Genomic DNA, 23,165 nt, shown 5'->3' on the forward strand with positions numbered 1-23,165 from the left:
TCCTCCTGAATCCAGGGCCAGTGCTTTATCCACTGTGCCACCTAGCTGCCCCCTGCTGGAAAGGATTTAACCCACCCCCGATGGACCATTGCTGGTCAGCTTCCCAGTCTCTTCTCAGAGGCCTAGGGAGGCAGGTAGGCAGCAAGGTCTGAGGGTTCAAGGTCACCCAGAGGGGGAGCTGGTGGGTGGGAGCCTATGGTGGGTATCCCCATCTGAAACCCTGCTTTTTTGTCTTAGTCTCCTGAACAGTCCTGGGATATGGGTAGAGATAATTATCCCCACCCTCAAGTGGGGAACCTGGGATCCAGAGACCCCCCAACCTGCCCTACCCTCAGCTCTTCCTTCCATCTGAAGCCTCATCCCACTGCTGCAGGGGGGCTGCTGTCTCTGCTTCCTTGCAGAGATTTCTTATCCCCCTTCCCTCCCATGACCGAGGCTGTGACCCAGGGAGAACTTCTAGTCCTGTCTGCCCAGAAGGCCTGGGAGGAGAGAATGGGAGGCGATGCCCCCTGAGGTCCGTGGCCCCTCTCTTTTGAAAGCCAATGACGCTGTCTAGGCCTCGCTGAATGGCCCCCTTCATCCTTGGGGTGAAGGTTTTCGTTTTTGGAAAGCCAAACTTGACTGGGTGTTGTTTCCCTGGGCAGTAGCGGGAGGTGACCGTGGGGCGATAGGAAGGCAGACCTACACTCATTTGTATACCTGGGCATTGCCTGGGCCAGGGGAGGAGGACAATGAGCAGGGCTGAGTATTTTCAGGAGCTGAAGCGGTCGGTCCGCCAGCCACTTCCCTCAGTGACCAGAGAGCCCTGGACTGTGCACAGGAGCCCCGACTTTGCGCTGCCCCTCCGGAATAGATGCCTGTGAGACACACGACTACGCAGGGTCCTCTGGGCCAAGGCCTGTCTGCCCAGTTCTAGGCCTCCCTCACGCTCTCAGTGGGCACGGAGCACTCCCTCTGTCCTGGGCAGCTTCAGGCACTCCTGGCTACAGAGGTGGGCAGTGCACTCCAGATTTGGGGGCCATCCTGGGCAGAGGCCCATAGCACAGCCCAGAGGGGAATGAGAAAGCCCGTCTGGCCATCTTGCAGTGGGGCGGCTCTGCTCGGTGTTGCGGCGAGGGGAGAACTGCAGAAAGGCTGACTCTGCCACAGGGAGGGAGAAACCTCCTGAGTTAAGGGAGCTCCCCCTTTTCTGACGGCTTCCCACGGAAGCCGTCCCACTACTTGTGTGTTGGGTGTGTGACATTAGAAGGAATATTCCCATAGTACCCGCTGTGCTTCCTCCTTGGTCTGGAACCTCTTAAGCCTGGGTCTGGAGTCCTGAGTTCAGGATCTTTCTCTGACACTTACCAGCTGTAGAGTAGGGATAGTGATAGCACTAACCTCCCATGGTTTTCATAAGAATAAAATGGGAGGATAACCTACATACACACACACATGTGCTTTGTAAACCTCAAAGCACCATATAAATGCTAGTGCTTCATGTCCTTTGCAGGGGAGTGCAGCTGAGCCACAGAACCCTTGGAGTGTCAGGGAGCAGAGGAAGGTCTGGGGGGGCCTGCGACAGCTGGGGGCAGGGGAAGGGATTGCCAGTGCCACTGAGGGCTAATGGAGGGAATCAGCAACCAAGGGGCTTCCCAGGTTTCCTGCTTCATGGAGAAGTTCCCCCAACACCCATCAGAAAAGTCCCCAGGGACCAGAGGGTTTGCCAGGCGATCTGAGGGTTTGAAGTCTCATCTAGGAACGTGAAAAGCTGTCATCTCTCAGCCCAGGAACGAAAGAGCACCCAAAGAGTCCATGACAGTGAGGACAAGTGTGGACACAGTCCTGCCTGAAGAAAGGTGGCTTCCCAATATCATCCCTGCACCAAGGGGCACAGATGAGTAAGTAGGCTGTGACCTCCTGGGCGCTGCCTTTCTTTCTACTAGACCAAGGAGAAGGGATCTGGGGCCGGTGCTAGTGGAGAAAGGACAACGGGCTGGCTGGCTTTCTAAAACAAATCGTGGCAAGCCATTCATCACAATAGTGTCTTTACCGCAAGCACGTCCTTGCATGTGGTATGGGGATCCTGTCGGTCAGTGCATTTATGATGCATTTATTAACTGCTGGAGTATACCAAGTAGAGGAGTGACATGGTCAGATTGGCAGTTTAGGAAAATCACTTTGGTGGCTGAGTGGAGGGTGGATTGGAGTGGAGAGAGATTTATGGGAGAGATACCCACCTATCCAGTCACTGCCAGGACTTGTTCCTTTTCCCATCCTAACAGCAATCAAGCACTAGATGTTTATTAAGCACCTACTACGTGCCAGCCACTGTGCTAAGTGGTAAGGACACAAGGAAAGGCAAAAGACACCCCTTCTTCAAGGAGCTCACAGTCTCTTGGGGAGACAATATGTCATCACATCTGCAGGATACCCAGGAAGGAATTAACAGAAAAAAGGCACCAGAATTGGGGGGTGGGGTTGGGAATGCTTATTGTACAAGGTAGGGTTCTAGTTGGGAGTAGAAGAACATTGCAGGCCCGAGGAACGGCCAGAGAGAGGGACCTGGCCGGGGCCCAGAGATGGAGGGTCCTGTTTATGGAACAGTCAGGAGGCCATTGTCATGTTGGGGAGTAAGTGCCAAGAAGACTGGAAAGGTAGGAGGGGGCTTTGGATGCCAAACAGAACATTTTATATTGGATCTGGAGGTGAAAGGCCTCAGAGCCCTGGAGTTTATCCAGAAGGCAGGCATCAGTCCTGTGCTTTAGGAAGATCACTGGTGGCTGGGCAGAAGTTGGAGCATCACCCTCCCCAGCAGGCACTGCAATAATGCACCAGGGTGGGGGGCAGATTAGAGAGATGCTGCAGAGATGCGGTCTACAGAGGTGAGATTGACAGCCCTTGGCACCTTATTGGATCTGGGGGCAAGGAGCTCAGGGTGACTGGGAGGTTGGGAGCCTCGGGGATGTGGTAGTCCTCTCATGGGTGTCTTAAATGGTAAATTCCCATAATCCAAGTCTCATATGGATTTAAAATTGAGGACAATAATGATCACAAAAAATGTGAATTTTCTTTGACTCAGAATATGATATACAATGTGCAATAATTCCAAATAATAACTTTTTTAAGCTTAGTAAAAAATAGTACTTCTAGAATTAATTTACACTTGTCATGGTAATGAACTGACCAAGGAAATAATCAGTTGGAAAAACAAAACAATTTAGAAGAACAAAAAATACACATGGAAGAATAAAAAACAATGAAATTCAACATTGGTTAGCTGGACTTGAAGGTTTAGCTTCTGAGTAGAATACCTTCTTTTTTTTTTTTAGTGTGGCAATTGGGGTTAAGTGACTTGCCCAGGGTCACACAGCTAGTAAGTGTTAAGTGTCTGAGGCTGGATTTGAGCTCAGGTACTCTTGACTCCAGGGCTGGTGCTCTATCCATTGCGCCACCTAGCTGCCTCTTCTTCTTCTTCTTCTTTTTTTTTTTTTTTTTTAGGAATAACTTCTTAAGGGCTAGCCAGATGGGCTTACATACAATCTAGTAAACTTGAAGGCTAATCAGCAGTCAATCACTCTCACTTTCAGAAAGTTTAGAAAAGGCACATCTAGCCTAGAGTTAATTCAATCAGTTTATCATCATTATTATTATTATTATTTTTTTGCAGGGCAATAAGAGTTAAGTGACTTGCCCAGGGTCACACAGCTAGTAAGTGTCAAGTGTCTGAGGCTGGATTTGAACTCAGGTCCTCCTGAATCCAGGGCCCGTGCTTTATCCACTGTGGCCACCTAGCTGCCCAACTCAATCAGTTTCGATTCATCTCCAGGTGGGCCTTTTAACTATCTGCCAGACCCCATTACTTTGTCACAGGGAGGAGGAGATTATTGCTCTGGACAGCGTTCAAAATTTCTGGTTGTCTCCTACGTGAACAAAGTCCCAGTTTACTTGTGGGCAGCCCAAGCAGGCATGAATCCCCCCAGGCCCCTGCCAAAGAAAGGGCTGGAAGACCCCTTTGTGGCGTTGTCTGTCAGCAGCACGAGACAGACCCGCTAGTTTGACTTAAAGGATTACGTGATGCCAAACGGACGGCTAGGACGGGGATGCCCACGTGTTCTTGCTGCCCGGGGGAAGAAGTCAGCCTACCGGGACCTCCCAGGTCCTTTAGGATAATGAGGCGGCTCGCTGACAGGGAAGGGGCAGGAGGGTTTAGGGGAAAGACCCGAAGTCCTGGTCCTCCAGCAGGACCCCACTACGCCCCTCCCCGCACCCGAGGACGGACCCCCATCGCCTCAGGCCTCGCTTATGGCGGTAGCTGTAGGCGGGATCAGAGAGGGTCGCCCGGCTCCCGGAGGGAGGTCCCTGGGAATCCGGCCGGCACCGATCACGTGACGAGGCACCGGGCGACCTTCCCGTCAGTTACTCCCGCCCTTTGCCCCCGTCTCATGGAACCTCTTCACTGGAACATTCAGGGGCCTGGGCAGAAGTCCACGCCTGCCGCGAGGCCCGGGGGGGAAGGGCCGGCACGGATCCCGCGGCCGAGGGGCCCCCCCGCTACGGGAGACCTTCGGGCGAGTAGCCTGTGGACTGTACGCGAAGGAGAGAGGGGAGGGCCTAGCCGCCCGGCAGCTGCCTTTTCCTAAGATGGCGGCCCCAGACTCACGGGCGTTTGTGCGTATGCGCTTCAGTGACTGCGGCCGGCGCGGGGGGGGAGTAGGGCCGAGCACCGGCGCATGCGTAGTCTCTAAAGCGGGCTCCCACGTGTTCATGGAAGCGGGTCTGGATTTTCCCGGCGCCCAGCGACCCCGCCCCTCGCTGGCTGGCGACCCGGAAGCAGTCGTGGCCTAATATAAAGTACGGGACCCCCGGGGGTGCGGTCTCTTTCCTGTTCCGGCGCCTGAGCGAGGCGCGTGGAGGGAACGCAGTCGCGACTGCGTGCGTCCGGACACCCTTTTTCTCCGCGCCCCGAGGGCCGAGCGACGACCGAACCGAGTGAGTGCGGGCCTCCCGGGCCCCCCCAGTGCCCAGGGGAAACTGAGGCCCGAGCTGCACGGGCGGCGGGCGGGGCGGGGGAACGGGTTTGGGGCCTCCGGCCTGCCGGTAACTGTTGGGGGGGAGGGCGTCTGGCTTGGGGAAGGACCTCCCGTGAGCCCGCTGCTGGGGGCGGGGGGGCTAAGGACGTGTCTACACTGGAAGGACCTCCTCTTCTGGCTGGGGGAAAGGGCAGCCCCACACTGGAAGCTCATCCCTGATCTCGCTGCTGGGGGGGGGCAAGAACATGTCCATAATGGAGAGACCTCCCTGTGACTCCACTGGGAGGTGGGGGAAGTACAGCTCCATGCTGGAAGGACTGCCTCTCCTGTAGATGAGGGAAGGGCCTTTCCACGCTGGAAGGACTGCCTCCTGTAGATGAGGGAAGGGCCTTTCCACGCTGGAAGGACTGCCTCTCCTGTAGATGAGGGAAGGGCCTTTCCACGCTGGAAGGACTGCCTCTCCTGTAGATGAGGGAAGGGCCTTTCCACGCTGGAAGGACTGCTTCTCCTGTAGATGAGGGAAGGGCCTTTCCACGCTGGAAGGACCTCTCCCGCGACTCCCCCCCCCCCTTGCCCCCAGCATGACCGAGTGGGAGACAGCGGCGCCGGCCGTGGCCGAAACCCCGGACATCAAGCTCTTCGGCAAGTGGAGCACGGACGACGTGCAGATCAATGACATCTCCCTGCAGGTGAGGGGGGGCCTGCCGGGAGGGAGCCCCCCCCCAGCAGCGGGCCCCATTCCTGACCCCTCCCGCCCCCCAGGACTACATCGCCGTCAAGGAGAAGTACGCCAAGTACCTGCCGCACAGCGCGGGCCGCTACGCCGCCAAGCGCTTCCGCAAGGCGCAGTGCCCCATCGTGGAGCGCCTCACCAACTCCATGATGATGCACGGCCGCAACAACGGCAAGAAGCTCATGACCGTGCGCATCGTCAAGCACGCCTTCGAGATCATCCACCTGCTCACCGGCGAGGTGGGGGGCCCTGAGACCGGCCTGCTGGGGGAGGGGGGGGAGGGCCTTGAGACCATCACCGGAGAGGTTGGGGGGGGGCCTGAGACCGGCCTGTGGGGGGAGGGGGGGAGGGCCTCGACCATCACCGGAGAGGTTGGGGGGGCCCTGAGACCGGCCGGGGGGGGGGGGCCTCGAGACCGTCACCGGAGAGGTGGGGGGGGCTTGAGACCATCACTGGAGAGGTGGGGGGGGCCCTGAGACCGGCCTGCTCGGGGAGGGGGGGGCTCGAGACCATCACCGGAGGGGGGGCCTTGAGACAAGCCTCCTCCTGCTCAGGGGAGGGGGGGGGCCCTGAGGTCATCCGCCTGCTCACTGGGGAGGCATGAGGGCTTCCAGGTGTCATTGGCCTGGTCACCAGAGAGCTATTGGCAGGTGCTCCCAGGACAGGCATTTGGGGGTGTGCCTGAGGACTGCTGGGTGGTTGTCCTAGGAGTCATCCCCAGGCTCAGCGCTGAGGCATGGGGGTGTGTCTCCCATCCTCTGGAGGGAAGGGGCTGAGTGAGGGTGAAACAGCCCGGTGAGTTGTTGGGTCACCCTCCAGGACCCCCTGAAACACCCCCACCCCTCACATTCTGCTCCCACCCGGGGTGCTTTTGCCTGCCTTCTGGTTTGGTGGGAGGTGGGCACCCTGGGCATCGTGTCAGCCTCTGACTTCCCTTTAGGGAAGGGGAGCGGCGTGTGTCCGGCCCGGGCCTCCCCTCCACAAATCCCTGGCATCCCAGCTGCTGTTTCAAGGCCACTGTCTCTGAGTTGGGGGGGGGTGAGGTGCTACGCCTGCTCTCTGCACCCCCCTCTCCCTAGGCTCAAAGCACCCATTGACCTCCTCAGGGAGTTGAGGTGGCCTGGGGGTGGACCCCTTGATGTCTGCAGAGACTCATGTTCAAGTTTCAGTTCTAGTAGTTGGCCCCAGGCAGGGCGGCTGCCTTGAGGTACCAGGGCCCAGCATTGGCATGGACCCATCAGCTGTACCTCTCGTCTCCAGAACCCACTGCAGGTTCTCGTGAATGCCATCATCAACAGTGGTCCTCGTGAAGATTCCACCAGGATCGGGCGGGCAGGGACTGTGAGGCGCCAGGCAGTGGACGTGTCCCCCCTGCGGCGGGTCAACCAGGTAGGAGCGGCTCCCCCTTTGACTTTTGGTGTGCTGTTCTGGGGGGGGGGGTGCTCATTCCTCCCATTCCCCTGGCACAGGCAGATGGGGCTGGGTTAGGGGCTCAGACAGGCCCTTACTGGTGCCCCCGCCCTCCCCAGGCCATCTGGCTCCTGTGCACCGGGGCTCGAGAGGCCGCCTTCCGCAACATCAAGACCATCGCCGAGTGTCTGGCTGACGAGCTCATCAATGCTGCCAAGGTGGGCCGGGTGGGCGAGTGGAGGGTGGGCAGGAGCCTGCCAGGGTGGGCTGGGTGAGAGTGGACCAGGAGGGTGGCCCTCCTCACCCGGCCTGGCTGTTCCCCCCTCCCAGGGCTCTTCAAACTCCTACGCCATCAAGAAGAAGGACGAGCTGGAGCGAGTGGCCAAGTCCAACCGCTGATCCCCACCCCTGTGGACAATAAATGCCCCTGCCCCCCACTGTGGGGGCAGGGTCCTTGTGCCTGTCTCTGCTGTTTGTTGGTCTTGGGGTGGGGGGATCCTGGGCCTCCCACATGCACATGCACAGCACACTTATAGCCACCCACTGGCCCTGGGGGGATGAGCTGTCTGCATCCTCACCGAACCAGGGGGACCCTCACCCCTGCCCAGCTGTCTGCATTCCCTGCATTCCAGAAGCCTCCTCCCCCGCCTGGCTCCCCCTGGCATCTTGGACCACCAGGACCGGGGCGCTGGGCTGCCAGGGATAGGGGCCTTGGCCATTGAAGCCTCTAACAAGATGGGGGGTCCCCATCTGAGAAATGGCTGATCCAGCCCGTGGGGTTCCTCATTCTTGCCTTGTACCCCCAGAAGTGAGCACCCTGTTCTCTGAATTGGGGGAGTTAAGCTGGGGTGAGCAGCTGTCCTGCTATCCAGGGGTCACGCCCCCACTCCATGGGAGAGGTGGGGCCTCCGACTTGGGCATGCATTCCTCCACCCCCGCCATCCGGGCTGGCTGGGGGGGGGTGAGTGGGTGGGGCTTCCCCCACAGGTGCACAGGCAGGGGGCTGGGCTCTGCCTTGGGGGGGTGGGGCCTCAGGTTGGGAGGTGGCCGAACCGGTCCAGCGGCAGCACGGGCAGGCCCGACCTGGTCTGGCCCGGGAAGCCAAGCAGGGTTAAGGAGTGGACCCCACCCTACCCACGCCCCCTTGACGAAGATGATCCTAGAGAGACCGGAAAACCGGGGTTGGGATGGGTTGGGGTGCAGGAAGGAGAGGAGTCTGGCAGCCAGCTCCGGAGGGCCCAGACTGCCGGCTGCTGCTCCTCAGGACAGGTAGGAGGCTCCTCAGCCTCCCGGCTCAGGGCTAGAGCTGGGGTTCCTGACTGCACCCCCTCAGCCTAGGGGTGGCTAACTGCTGGGCCGCTGGTGATCTGAGGTGATGGGGGAGGGCTTCTTGGGGTGTCCCCTGGGTCTGTCCATGGCTCACCCCCATGTCTCCCTTCTGTGCCTCCTTTCTGGTCCTCACCCCAACCCTGGGCTGTTGCCAGAGCCTCCCCCAGCTTCCCCACTCCTAGCCTCCAGAGGGGTTTTCCTAGCGCCCGTGTCCCTCTGACGGTGTTCAGTCAACCCCTGGGGCCTCCCGTGACCCCCTCGGCCCTCTCCCCACCACCAGTCTCCCATGATCCCCCTGTCCCCCAGCTTGGCCTGGAAGGCTCTCCTTCTGCTCCCACTTCCTCCAGGAAGCCTTCTGGGGTTCATCTCTGGACAGAGCCAATTGCCTGCTCCCGTCTAGATCTTGGCCTCTTAGATCTAGGTCAAGCTCATGGTCAGGCAGTGTCTTGTTCCTCTTGTGTCCCCTGAGCTTAGCACAGGCCTGACCACACAGGCATTTAATACAGGGGTGAGGGGCTTCTGAGCCAGGCCTGTGCTAAGCACCTGATCCTCACAACCCTGGGAGGGAGATACCGTCGACCCCATTTTGCAGATGAAGAAATTGAAACAGGTTCAGTGACTTACCCAGGGTCACACAGCTAGGAAGAGGTCTGAGACAATGGCACTGAATTGCTGTGCTAAGTGACTTGATTTCCCCTGCTGTGCCATTTCTGATAACATTGCTCCCTGTTTTTGTGCCTCTATCTCTGCCTCCCCAGCTGGGCCCCCTTCCTTTTATGTCTCTCCCTGTCTCTGCACCCCCCCCCCCCGTCTCCCCCTCCCCCAGCTGGGCCCCTCCTTTAATGTCTGTTACTGTCTTCCCCCCCCAGCTGGGGCCCCTTTCTAGTTCTCTATGTGTCCCCTGCCTGTCATCCCCCCTTTAATGTCTCTGTCCCCCGTCTCTCTACTCCCTTAATATCTCCCGTCTCTGCCCCGCCTGCCTGTCTCCCCCCTCCCCCCAAGCTTGGCCTCTTTTCTGGTTTTGTCTCTGCTTCCCCCCTTTAATGTCTCCCTGTCTCTGCCCTCTCCACCTGTCTCCTCCCCTCCTTAAATTTAACTGCTCTGCCTGTCCTCCCTTTAATATCTCTCCCTGTCTCCCCCCCTTTAATGTCTCTCCCTGTCTCCCCCACCCAGTCTCTCCCCACCCCCCAGCTGGGTCCCCTTTCTGGTTCTGTCTCTGCCCCCCCCACCCCCTTAACATCTCTCCCTGTCTCTGTCCCCCCTTTAATGTCTCTCCCTGTTTCCCCCCTTTAATGTCTCTCCCCCCCCCAGTTGGGCCCCCTTTCTGGTGCTGTCTCTGCCTCCCCCCTTAATATCTCTCCTTGTCTCTGCCCCCCTCCCTTAATGTCTCTCCCTGTCTCTTGCCGCCCCCCTCACCCCCTCTCAGTCCCCCAGATGGGCCCTCTTTCTTGTTCTGTCTCCCCCCACCTGTCTCCCCCCTCCTTTAATGTCTCTGCCCCTCACCTCCCCCTGCCCCCCCCCCCCTGCAGCTGGCCCTGCTTTTTTCTTCTGCCTCTGACCCCCTTCTCGGCCTCTCCCTCCCCCAGGTCTCCGATGCCCTGCCCTCTTGCCTGCTTCCGGTGGCCTCGGGGCCCGGCCAGGTCTTGGTCCATCCCCAACTCTCCAGCCTCCGGTTCCAACCCCCGCTCCCCAGGAGGAGAGGAAGAAGAGGAGGATGAAGATGGGGGCTCCGGGGCCGGCCCCACCGAGGTGGAGTCCCCCATCCTGCCCCCCCCCTCGCCCATGGACTGCCTCATCTGCGTGTCCCCCTTTGATGGGCTCTTCAAGCTCCCCAAACGCCTGGCCTGCGGCCACGTCTTCTGCCTGGAGTGCCTGGCACGGCTCTCGCTGGCTACCGTGGGCAGTGGGGAGGCCGTGGCCTGCCCCATGTGCCGGGCGCCCACCCGCCTGCCTCCCCGCCGTGGCCCCCCTGCGCTACCCACTGAGCCTCGTCTCCTGCCCCCGGATGCCCGGGCCCCGGGCCCCGGCCTGGGCCTGGACTCGGTCCGCTTTGACCGTCGCCGGGGTCTGCTTTACCTCCGTCCGCCCTCGGCCAAGGCTCGGGAGGGGCCCCCTCTGCCCGCCCCTCTGCGGCTGGGCCGGCCACAGACCAGGACCCTGGGCTGGGACCGCTCCACCTGGGCTTTCCACGCGGCCGTCACCCTGGCCGTGCTGGTCACCGCGGGCCTGGTGGTCTCTGGCGTCTACATCTTCTTTCTTATCCCTCACTCCACCTCCACTGCCATCGTCCTCCCACGGCCACCCGTGACCACTCCCGCCAACTCCTCTTGGTTTCTGCCCCCCGGGACGGCACCCTCCGGGCCCTCGGCCTGGCCTCCACTCCTGGCACAGACAGAACCTGGGGAAGACGGGCTCCCCACGGAGTTCTCTAGCCCTCCGGACCCCGGGCCCCCCCCACGTGGTGGCCAAGAAGGGGCCGGCCCCCCTAGCTCAGGCCCCAAGTTCCCCGGGAGCCGGCCAGGAGGAGAGACCATGGATGATGACCCTCTGGGGGACTGAGAGCAGCACCCACCTTGGTGGTCCCCTGGGGCCTGTGGGCCTGTGGCCTGGCAGAAGATTCAAACCTAGAGGACACGGAGGCAGCCCAAGCAGATCTGGGGCCTTAGGCCTCCAGAAGCCTGTCCCAGGCTGGGGAAACTGAGGCAGGCCAGGTAGGTAGACACAAAGGCACGAACAAGGGTGGCATCGAGTGGTGCGGAGGGTCACTCTTGGCACCGGCCAAGCCTGGCTGTGTTGGGGGCTAGCCTCGGGCCCTGGATGGCTCCAGGGAGCATCGCCTAGAGCCAGCAGGGACTTTAGAAGGGCCCAGGGTGAGGCCCAGAAAAGGGCAGGCCCCGGCCGCAGGTCCTGCAGGTAGTGAGTGGGCAAGCAGGGCAGGGGGCTGGAGTGCTGGTGCTGAGTCAGGGGAGATGGTGCTGTGGGTTCAAATTCTCCCAAGGACACCAGGCTTTGTTGGGGATTATCAAGCCTCTTCTTCCTCCTGGAGCTTCCTTCATCACCTCGGTCTCTCCAAGTCCCCTCCGCCATCCTCTCAGCTCCCCACCATGGCCCTGCTTGTGAAAGCTCCCCATCAGTTCTGAAGCCCCTCCTCTCTGTCTGTCAGCTGTGCCTAGGCTCCTGGGAGCTTGGGAAGTCAGCTGCTGGGCCCTGATCCTGGCCCTGCCTCAGTTTCCTTCCTGGGGTGCGTGAGGCTTTGGGCTGTGGGTCTCCCTGTCTGCAAGCCCATCTCCCTAGCTCCAGCCTCCCCATCTGAAGGACCCTGCCTCCCATGGGACCCTCCTTGTGGCACGCAGCTAGAGACTTGTTACAGTCCTGCCGACGAAAGGGCAGCGGAGCCAGCAAGAGCTGTGCCCCCCCATGCCTCAGTTTCCCTTTCTGTACAAGCTAAGCAGCTCTATAAACCTCTCAGAATGATCAGGTTAGCTTTTGTAATAAATGCCTGTTGACTGACTGAGAGATTCCTGGCTGTGCCACTAAGATCTTTTGACTCTTTCTTCCCTTCCCTGGGAAAGCGGGGGCTTGGGGTCTGTAAGAAACGGGTATTTCCATGCGCCTCCTGAAACCTCCAGGTCGGGCCCAAGACTACATTGACCACGGTGTCCTGGTGAGGCCGGGCGCATGCGCAGAGGGAGTCCTGAGGGATCAACCACCAGACTACTTGCCCCAGGGGGCTTCGCGAGCTCCGTGAATGACGGCGCAGGTGCAGGCAGTTGCTATGGAACCATCATCCGCCGTACACGCCCCCGAGTTGTCATAGAAACGTCTATCCTATCTCCGCCCCCCCCCCCCCCCCCAATGACCCAGACGAGGCGTGAGAGCCTGGGGACAAGACAAAAGCAAGGGGAACTAGAAGCAGAGGTTAGAGAAAGCTCTCCAAGGCGAGCGAGAGTCAGAGGCGACGAGGCTTCCTGAGGACCGGGTCCTCCAGACTGCCTAGAGCGGCCTCGCGGCGGAGGCCGGAAGTGGGAGCGACCACGCCTCTGGCCAACAAAAGGCCGGGAAGCCGGAGCCCTGCCTCGGGTGGGAGGGGGCACTGAGCGCATGCGCAATACTCGCCACCTCTCCCTTCTTACCCACCCCAACCTGTTAGAAAAGGTTGGATGAAACCTACAGTGGAGGAGGGAGAACGTGCTCTCCTCGGGACTCAGTTTCCCCTCTGTCCAGAGAGGTGTAACCCCCCGGCCGGGCCTCAGTGTCCCCCTCCCCCGTCCACAGAGGTGTAACCCCCCAGCTGGGCCTCAGTTTCCCCTCTGTCCAGAGAGGTGTAACCCCCCAGCTGGGTCTCAGTTTCCCCTCTGTCCAGAGAGGTGTAACAGCCCAGCCACAGTGAGGGGGAAGGGGATTGGGAAGGAAACTGAGGCAGCCCAGACTGCGGCAGTGACCTACCCAAGTGCTTCCTCATATTCTGTCTGGAGAGACAGTGGGTGAAGTCCAGCTCTGCCCCGTCCATTTTTCCATCTAAAATGAGTGACCTCTGTGAGCCACTGAGGACCCCAAGGGAAGGACCATCCATTCTTTGCCCATGCACAGGGCAGGCATCACCTCTTCCAGGCTCTGCTGCAAAGTGTTGGCAGCCTCCAGAAGCTGCTGGACACTGGTAGAGGCTGCTGCAGGAGAGAGGGACCCCTTCCAGGGGAGAGTCCAAGACAAGGGCTGGTTCAGAGGAGCCTCCTGGCCGGAAGAGGCCAAGAGGGCTGTGGTGGACAGAATCAGTGTGTAAGAAGACTTATTTTGTGTGTGTGGTTTTTTTGTGTGTGAGGCAATTGGGGTTAAGTGACTTGCCCAGGGTCACACAGCTAGTAAGTGTTAAGTGTCTGAGGACTGACTTGAACTCAGGTACTCCTGACTCCAGGGCCGGTGCTCTATCCACTGCACCACCTAGCTGCCCCAAGAAGCCTTATTTTGAACTCAGGACTCTCCCCCTAGGGAGAAAACACACTGGCAATATGTGTGTGGCCAGACCTTCAAACCTAGCTCAGGCCTCATAAGACACCAGAGGATTCACCCTGGGGAGAAGCCCTGTGGAAACCTTGCTGTGGGAAATCCTTTGTGGGGAGCTGTGAGAAAGTTTGGAAGACCTTCAGGGAGAGCTCAGTCCTTAACCAACACCAGAGAATTCACACAGGACAAAAGCACACTAAGGCAGTGAGTATGAGAATGCTGTCAGTCACAGTTCTAACCTCAGCCAACACCAGAGAGCTCATACTGGAGAGAAGTCCACTAAATGTAAGGAGTGTGGAAAAGCCTTCAGCCAAAAGTCACACCTACTAGAATGTCATAAAATACAAACTGGGGAGAGGCCTGATCAGTGTGATCAGTGTGCCCAAGCATTCAGAGACAGCGTCCCCCTTAGAGAACACAAGAGAATTCATACCAGAAAAAAATTGGAAGGTCTTCCAGAGCTCAAACCTGGCAGAACACCTGGCATGTGTAGGTAGACACATGTAGGTAGAGATGTATATTGATTTAAATGAATGTCAATAAATATGTAAAAATGTAATAAATATATATTTATATAGAGAAAGTTGATACTTGAGAGAAACCCTTTGAATGCAGTGATGTGGGGAGGGTTACAGACTGAAGTCAGTCTTTATTCAACATCAGAGAGTTAACACTGGAGAGAGGCCCTCTGAATGTAAGAAATGTGGGGAAGCCTTCGGGGGCAATTCAGATCTTGAGAAATACCAGAGACTTCACACCAGAGTGAGTCTTGGAAAATAGTGTGTGAGAAAGCTGTAAGACTTGTCTGGGGGCACTTAGATGGCTCAGTGGATAAACCACCAGCCCTGGATTCAAGAGGACCTGAGTTCAAATCCGGCCTCAGACACTTGACACTTACTAGCTGTGTGACCCTAGGCAAGTCACTTAACCCTCATTGCCCCACCAAAAAAAAAAAAAAAAGACTTGTCTGACCTGATACATATGCCCCCTGACACCACAGCCTTTACCTTAATGTTGCTTTAATAGATGCTGGTTGTAAGGGATGTAATTAATGAGAACTAACTGTCTCTTCATCCCTTGCATCTTTCCCCAGGACAGAATCTTTCAGCACTAAATAAGCAAGCCCATTCAGAGGGCTTCTCAGAGGGAGCTGGAAGTCGGAAGGATGCTTGGTGAATGTAATTGAACTTTGCTCCTTATAGGACTCTCCGGATCTGGGTGGGCTGCCCTGGGTCTGTTTGGCTTAAGTTTCAGACCCTTGGGGCTGGAAGGGAGCCCAGAGGTCATTCTCATTTTACCGAAGAGGAAACTGAGAAAGCCCAGAGAGGGAGGACAGACTTAGGACAGAAGCAGGACCTCAGTGGGTAAATTCCATGTCTGTTGCATGGAGGACTCACCTGGAACCCTAGAACCCCCCAGCTAGAGAGGACTGGAGCTCAGAGAGGGAGGAACTTGCCAAGGGCAGCAGGTGCAACCCCCTCATTCTCCAGATGAGGGCACTGAGGAACAGAGAGGATTCCACAGGGAGGAGGTGTCCGAGGCTGGATTTCCTGACTCAGCATCCAGCCCTCTAGAGATCCACTGTGCTTGCCTCTGTGTCGTGATTATGTTGTTTTTTTTTTTTAATTTTGTTTTGTTTTGTTTTTGGTGAGGCAATTGGGGGGTTAAGTGATTTGCTCAGAGTCACACAGCTAGTAAGTGTTAAGTGTCTGGGGTCGAATTTGAACTCAGGTCCTCCTGACTCCAGGGCTGGTGCTCTATCCACTGCGCCACCTAGCTGCCCCTGCGCGTTGTGATTATGAGTAAGGGAAATTCCACTTACACAAACGCTGCCTAAACTGACATGTCCTGTGAGCATGAGTGCTAGAGGGGGAATGTGACCAGCACGTGGCCAGAGAGAGGTGGAAGAGAGGTGACTGCCTCCTGCTCCGACCTCCCTGACGGTGGGAGTCCTGTCTCCCCGCACTCCTCTCTGCCCTACTCTGGGAACAAGTAGAGCCAACCCCGTTCTTCTTGTAAGGGGCCGCCTTTCACACACTGGAGGGTGGATGTCCCTCTCCCTCCTCTCTTGTTAGAGCTGGGGCAGAATTCAGAAGCATGTGGTATCATTTATCTGGAAACAGTTGTCAGGGATTCACTCAACAGGGATTCCCGGGCAACTTCGGAGAGCCAAGGCCCTGGGGATGCAAAGAGAAACATGAGACGTGCCCTGCCCTCCACAGGGCCTGTGCTCTGATAAGGGTCCCGGAGCCTGGAGGGGCCGCAGGGACCAGGGAAGCAGTGAGGCTGGGCCAGTGGGAAGATTGCTTTATTTTTATCTGAGCAGAGCTTGGGGTCTGGAGGGGCCAATGGTAATGTAAAGTGTGTGTGTGTGTGTGTGTGTGTGTGTGTGTGTGTGTGTGTGTGTGTGTGTGTGTATCTGTCTACATGTGGCCCACAGGGAGGTGGGAGGAGGTGTCTCTCCAGTCTCCTCCCCCACCCTTCTCCAAGGGATGCTTTGAATTGGCCACTGCCCTGGTTTTCTCAGAGAGGGGGCACCCAGCTAGCTCCTTAAGTGGTGTTGGCTTGGGGGAAATAATTTTGAGGTTCAGGCTACAAATCTCATCCCCATTCCTTAATGGGCCGACTCCCCACCAAATGTGAGTTCCACAAAGGCCTTCACACAGAATGAAGGGCAAATTAAACCAATTTATCCAAACTTATAGCAAGCAAATGAGAAAAGGTATAGAGATGAGAAAATGCCAGACAGTATGCAGAACCAACGAGTTCTGCTGGGAGAAAGAAATTTCAGCTTAACAGAGACAGAACGCTCACCTAACAGAAATTCCCTAACGGCTCTAGTTAGGTAAGCTGTGGGTAGGGACGCTATTGGGCCACTGACTTATGAATGCCCTACCTTACAGCTTCTCTCAAATGAGCAAACCACTCCAGTATCTTTGCCAAGAAGCATCTTTGGTCAAGAGAGTCAGACTCAACCAAAACAAAGCAAAAGCAACAGCAACAAACATGGCTTCTCCAAAGAATGAGACAAACTCTAACTAACAAAATGGGGTACAGCCAACACCGTTCTGAGGGGAATTTATATCTTTAAACATGTTCATTAACTAAAGAGGGAAGCAAGAGATCAATGACACGCAGGCAGGCGACTAAAGAGAGGAGCGACTTAACCTTCCTCAATTTTGATGTTCTCATCTGTTAAATGGGGATAATACCAGTTCTTGGGGGGACCCAGTGAAATAATATATGTAAAGCTCAGTGCAAACCTCAAAGCCCCATGTAAACTCTAGTTAGTAATTAATAACCTCATTAACAAACTTCTGGTATCACAGGGCCAGGAAGAAATCAGACTGAGACTAATGCTCTTGTATCGTGTACCATGATAAACTCCAAGTGGATGCATGGCCTCAACGCCCAGGAAAACGTCATATCACAAAAATCAGAAGACAAAGGCCAGAGACACATCTTATGTTTATGGAATAGGGGAGAATACTCATCTTGTGGAGATATTGCAGGGGGCATAAAAGAGAACATTAACATTTTTATGACATACAATTGAAAAACTTTTTTTTTGGTGAGGCACTTGGGGTTAAGTGACTTGCCCAGTGTCACACAGCTAGTAAGTGTTAAGTGTCTGAAGCCAGATTTGAACTCAGGTCCTCCTGAATCCAGGGCCAGTGTTCTATCCACTGTGCCATGTAGCTGCCCCTAATTGAAAAACTTTTACACAAACAGAAATTCCCATTTTACCTCTCCCTTCCTTCTTTGCCTTGTGCATCCCCATTTTTTACTCCACTTTTTTTGTAGATTATCCCAATATAATCCACTTAAACTCATTCTTTGTCTATGTAGACTCCTTAATGCCCTCATAGATGATTTCAGAAAGGCCTGGAAAGACTTGTATTAACTAAAGTGAGCAGAACTAAGAGAACATTGTGCACAAAGACAGCAATATAGTCTGATGAAGAACTGTGAATGACTTAACTATTCTCAGATCCAAGACAATCCCAAAGGACTAATGATTGAACCATACTATCCACCTCCAAAGAAAGAACCAATATTGAAGGAATGCAGACTGAAGCAGGCTGTTTTTCTCTTTCTTTCATTTTTTTCTTTTATCCAAGTTTTCTTGTACAAAATGACTAATATGGAAATGTTTTACATAATTGCACATGTATAACCCACATCTTGTTGCTTATCACCTTACGGAGGGGGGAAGGAAGGGAGGGAAGGAGTGATAAAATGTGTAACTCAAAACTATAAAAAATGTTCATTAGAAAAAACAAATGTCCTAATAATGATAAAGTTCTTAGCAATTACAAGTATGATCTTTCCATGTAGGAATGTCAACAGTTTAATTTTATTGAGTCCCTTGTGATTGTTCTTTCTTGTTTACTTTATGTTTCTCTTGTGCCTTGTGTTTGAATATCAACATTTCTATTCAGCTTTGGTCTTTTCATCAGGAATGCCTGGAAGTCCTTTTTTTTTTTAGTGAGGCAATTGGGTTTAAGTGACTTGCCCAGGGTCACACAGCTAGTAAGTGTTAAGTGTTTGAGGCTGGATTTGAACTCAGGTCCTCCTGATTCCAGGGCCGGTGCTTTATCCACTGCACCACCTAGCTGCCCCCCAAAAAGTATCTTTGATCCACTTTCAGACTCTATCAGTTCTTTCTCTGGAGATGGACAGCACCTTTCATCATAAGTTCTTCAGCATTGTCTTGGATCATTGTATTGCAGAGAATAGTTAAGTCATTCACAGTTGTTCATTGTACAATATTGCCATTGCTGTACACAATGTTCTCCTGGTTCAGCTCACTTCACTCATCATTAGTTCATGTAAGTCTTTCCAGGTTTTTCTGAGAAGAACCTGTTTGTCATTCATATGCAGCCATTTGTTCAGCCATTTCCTAATTGATGGGCATCCCCTCAATTTCCAGTTCTTCACCACCATTAAAAGAACTCCTATGAATATTTTTAAAAATAAAGGTCCTTTTCCTCTTTGGTTTTTTATCTCTTTGGGATACAGACCTAGTAGTGGTATTGCTTGATCAAAGGGTATGTATGATTTTATAGCCTTTTGGGCATAATTCTAGATTGCTCTCCAGAATGATTGAATCAGCATACAACTTCACCAGTAGTGCATTAGTGTTTTAATTTTCTCATCTCCCCAACATCTGTCATTTTCCTTTTCTGTCATATTAGCCCATCTGATAGATATGGGGTGGTAGCTCAGAGTTCTTTTCATATGCCTTTCTCTGATCAGTAGTGAGTTAGAGCATTTTTATATGCTTTTGGATGGATTTGATCACTTCATCTGAAAACTGCCTTTTCATATCTTTTGACCATTTGTCAATTGAGGAATGGATCTTAATTCTAAAAATTTGACTCTGTTTTCAATACATTTGAGAAATTAGGTCTTTATCAGAGAAACTTGGTGTAAATTTTTTTCACAGTAATGATTACCAGCTTTGAATTTCCCTCCATCCTATTTCCCCTCCATTTATCTTGCTCACTCTTTCTCCTTTCACCCTGTCCATTCTCAAAAGTGTTTTGCTTCTGACTTTTACCTCCTCCAACCTGCTCTCCCTTCTACCAGCACGCTTCCCCTCCATCTTTCCTGTAGGGTAAGGTAGATTTCTACACCCAACTGAGTGTGTATATTATTTCCTCTTTGAGCCAGTTCTGATGAGAGTAAGGTTCACTTACTTCTCCACCCCCACCACTGTAAAATCTCTTTTGGACCTCTTTTATATCAGATAATTTATCCCATTCTAGCTCTCCCTTTCCCCTTCTCCCAATGCATTCTTCTTTCTCACCCCTTAATTTTATTTTTTAAAAATTTAATCATCTGGGGCAGCTAGGTGGCACAGTGGATAGAGCACCGGCCCTGGAATCAGGAGTACCTGAGTTCAAATCCGGCCTCAGATGCTTGACACTTACTAGCTGCGTGACCCTGGCCAAGTCACTTTACCCCAATTGTCTCACCAAAAAAAAAAAAATTAATCATCCCATCTTATTCAACTCATACCTATACCCTCTTTCTAGGTTTACTCCTTCTAACTGCCCTAATAATGAGGAAGCTTTTAGGAATTACATGTATCATTTTTCCATGTAAGAGTGTAAACAGTTTAACCTTATTGAATCCCTTATCTCTTTCCTGTTTGCCTTTTTATGCTTCTCTTGAGTCTTGTATTTGAAAGTCATATTTTGTATTCAGCTCTGGTCTTTTCACCAGGAATGCTTTAAAGTTCTCTATTTCATTAATGCCTCCCCCCCCCCAAGGATTATACTCAGTTTTGCTGGGTAGGTGATTCTTGGTTGTAATTCTAACTCTTTTGTCCTTTTGGATAACATATCCCAAGCCTTCCTATCTTTTAATTTAGAAACTGCTAAATGTTGTGTTATTCTCACTGTGACTCCACAATATTTGAATTGTTTCTTTTTGACTGCCTGCAATATTTTCTCCTTGACCTGGAATTTGGCTATAATTTTCCTGAGAGATTTCATTTTGATCAGTGGATTCTTTCCATTTTTATTTTACCCTCTCTTTCTAGAATTATCAGGGTAGTTTTCCTTGATAATTTTTTTTTTTGGTGAGGCAATTGGGGTTAAGTGACTTGCCTAGGGTCACACAGCTAGTAAGTGTGTAAAGTGTCTGAGGCCGGATTTGAACTCAGGTACTCCTGAATCCAGGGCCAGTGCTCTATCCACTGCGCCACGTAGCTGCCCCCTCCTTGATAATTTTTCAAAAGATGATGTCTAGGTTTTTTTTTTTTTAATTGTGGCTTTCAGCTAGTCCAATAATTCTTAAATTCTCTCTTCTTGATCTACTTTCCAGGTCAACTGCTTTTTCCAATGAGAAATTTAACATTTTCTTCTGTTTTTTTTTTCATTATTTTGATTTTGTCTTTTTGTTTCTTGGTGTCTCAGAAAGTCATTAGCTTCCACTTGTTCAATTCTAATTTTTTTTTTTTTTTGGTGAGGCAATTGGGGTTAAGTGATTTGCCCAGGGTCACACAGCTAGTAAGTGTCAAGTGTCTGAGGCTGGATTTGAACTCAGGTCCTCCTGAATCCAGGGCTGGTGTTTATCCACTGTGCCACCTAGCTGCCCCTCAATTCTAATTTTTAAGCAACTATTTTCTTCAGCAAGTTTTTATACCTCTTTCCATCTGGCCACTTCTACTTGCTCAGGAGTTCTTTTATTCAGTGAATTTTTGCATATCTGTTTCCATTTGTCCAATTCTGATGTTCAAGGCATTTTTCTCTTCATTGGATTTTTATACCTTTTTATTCATTCATTCATTTATCTATTTATTTTTTTCAGGGCAATGAGAGTTAAGTAACTCGCACAGGGTCACACAGCTATTAATTGTCAAGTGTCTGAGGTCAGATTTGAACTCAGGTCCACCTGAATCCAGGGCCAGTGCTTTATCCATTGTGCCACCTAACTGCCCCTGCTTTTTTTTTTTTTAACCACTTGCCCTAGTCTGTTCCTTAAGATGTTGTTTTCTTAAAGACCTATTTGTACAAAAATATTTATAACTGCTCTTTTTGTGGTGGCTAAGAATTGGAAATCAAAGGAATGTCCATCAATTGGGGAATGGCTAAACAAGCTGTGGTATATGATGGTGATGCTATAAGAAATGACAAGCAGGGGCCAGCTAGGTAGTGCAGTGGATAGAGCACCGGCCCTGGAGTCAGGAGTACCTGAGTTCAAATCCAGCCTCAGACACTTAACACTTACTAGCTGTGTGACCCTGGGCAAGTCACTTAACCCCAATTGCCTCACTAAAAAAAAAGAAAAAGAAACGACAAGCAGGATGATTTCGGAAAGGCCTGGAAAGATTTGTATGAACTGATGTATAGTGAAGTGAGCAAAACCAAAAGAGCATTGTGCACAGAGACAGCATCATTTGATGAAGAACTGACAATGGCTTAGCTATTCTCAGCAATACAATGATCCAAGACAATCCCAAAAGGCTATTAATGAAGCATACTATCCACCTCCAAAGAAAGAACTGATATTAATGGAACACAGACTGAAGTAGGCGATTTTTCACTTTCTTTCATTTTTTTAATCAAGTTTTTTTTTTTTAACAAAATGACATATGGTAATGTTTTACATAATTATACATTCTTACCACCTCAGGGAGAGGGGAAGGAAAGAAGGGAAGGAGAGATAAAAATTGGAACTCAAAAGTATAAATAAAAATGTTTATTACTTTAAAAAGATAGTTTTCTTTACTATTTTTGTGCCTCCTTTACTAAGCTGTTGACTCTTTTCATGTTTTTCATGCATTACTTTTATTTCCCTTCCCATTTTTTCCTCTGTCTCTCTTCCTTGATTTTTTCTTTCTTATTTTTCTTTTTTTTTTTTGTGGGGCAATGAAGGTTAAGTGACTTGCCCAAGGTCACACAGCTAGTAAGTGTCAAGTGTCTGAGGCTGGATTTGAACTCAGGTCCTCCTGAATCCAGGGCCAGTGTTTTATCCACTGCGCCACCTAGCTGCTCCTCTCTTCTGTCATTTTTTAAATCCATCAATAACTTCCCTGAAGTTGAGCCAGTCCTGCATTCCTGGTATAAATCCCACTTGGTCACAACATATAATCTTTGAGATATATTGCTATGTTTGCCTAGTTAGCATTTTATTTAGGATTTTTGCATCTATATTCATTAGTGAAATTGCTCTCTAATTTTCTTTCTCTGTTTTCATTCTTCCTGCTTTAGGTATCAGAACCACATTTGTTTCATAGCCATATTGTACTTGTGAAGTCATTTCTGAAGCTTGAGTGTAAATTTCATCTGCTTTCACTCAGTGCCAAGTTCTAGACTGGGAAGATCTTTGGGGAGTCAGACTCTGTCATGTACCCAGTGTGTTAGCCATCTGCTAAACTGGATGAACATCTCAGTGCCCACAGGGCTGTATCCCCTTGGACTAGACTCCCCCACCCGAGTGCCTTCCTCCCCTCCCTCCTCTCCTTCCCAGGTCTCTCTGTGTGGTGCCTCTCCCATTAAATTGTGAGGTCCTTCAGGCAGAGGCTGTGTTTCATTTTGGTATTTGTATTCCCAGTCCTTAATACAGTGCCTAGCACATAGAAGGTGCTTAAGAAACACTTGACTAACTGACTGACTTATCTAAGTCCTTGATGAAAATGTTAGACTAGACAAGGATAATGCTTTGTCTCTCCAAGCTAGAAGAGACCTCAGGAACATCTCATCCAATCAGTAGCAATGTAAGCCTCCCAGGACAATGTTCTCCCCTCAGGCCTCAAGAGCCAAATGTCCAAGGCCACCTTTTTTGGAAAGGGGCTTTGGGGAGAACTTTCCCACCCCATGGTCCTGGGGAGAGGGGGAGATGCATTATCTGGATTATTTGCTGGTTGAGCTTCCTGCCACAAGCCTCGCTGTTAAAGTGATCTTCACCTCCCCTCCTCATAATCTCCAGTGGCTCCTTATCACCACCAGGACCAGACAGAATCCTCTGTAGTTTTGTAGTTCAAAGCCCACCATAGCCTGCCTTTCTAGTCTTCACACCTCCAATCAGACAAAGCCTCTCCCTCCCTCTCCCAATGTCTCCCATCCTTAGGTGACATTGGTCTCCTTGCTGTTCCTCATTTTCTCTGCCTGTTCCCTATGCCTGGAAGCTCTTCCTCCTCATCTCCCACCTTCTACAGGAAGCCTTTT

At 52.5% G+C, this 23,165-nt stretch overlaps 2 protein-coding genes across 3 annotated transcripts; both read left to right on the forward strand.

Moving 5' to 3' along the window:
* The first annotated feature begins 4,824 nt into the window (after positions 1-4,824).
* Positions 4,825-7,620, forward strand: RPS5 (ribosomal protein S5). The gene is made up of 6 exons (XM_043996051.1): positions 4,825-4,971; positions 5,593-5,701; positions 5,775-5,984; positions 7,006-7,134; positions 7,275-7,373; positions 7,486-7,620. The coding sequence occupies exons 2-6, from the start codon at positions 5,594-5,596 to the stop codon at positions 7,552-7,554; spliced, it is 615 nt and encodes a 204-aa protein (XP_043851986.1). The 5' UTR covers positions 4,825-4,971; position 5,593; the 3' UTR covers positions 7,555-7,620.
* Positions 7,621-8,187: 567 nt separating this feature from the next.
* Positions 8,188-11,946, forward strand: RNF225 (ring finger protein 225). 2 transcript variants are annotated; one of them, XM_043996044.1, is made up of 2 exons: positions 8,188-8,424; positions 10,071-11,946. In XM_043996044.1, exons 1-2 carry the CDS (start codon positions 8,309-8,311, stop codon positions 11,041-11,043), a joined length of 1,089 nt encoding a protein of 362 aa, XP_043851979.1. In that variant the 5' UTR covers positions 8,188-8,308; the 3' UTR covers positions 11,044-11,946. The 2 variants fall into 2 exon arrangements, with proteins under 2 accessions (XP_043851979.1, XP_043851980.1); XM_043996045.1 differs by having other exon boundaries at positions 8,287-8,527.
* The last annotated feature ends 11,219 nt before the right edge of the window (positions 11,947-23,165 follow it).

The sequence above is a fragment of the Dromiciops gliroides genome, chromosome 3, assembly GCF_019393635.1.
Source record: "Dromiciops gliroides isolate mDroGli1 chromosome 3, mDroGli1.pri, whole genome shotgun sequence".
NCBI lineage: Eukaryota > Metazoa > Chordata > Mammalia > Microbiotheria > Microbiotheriidae > Dromiciops > Dromiciops gliroides.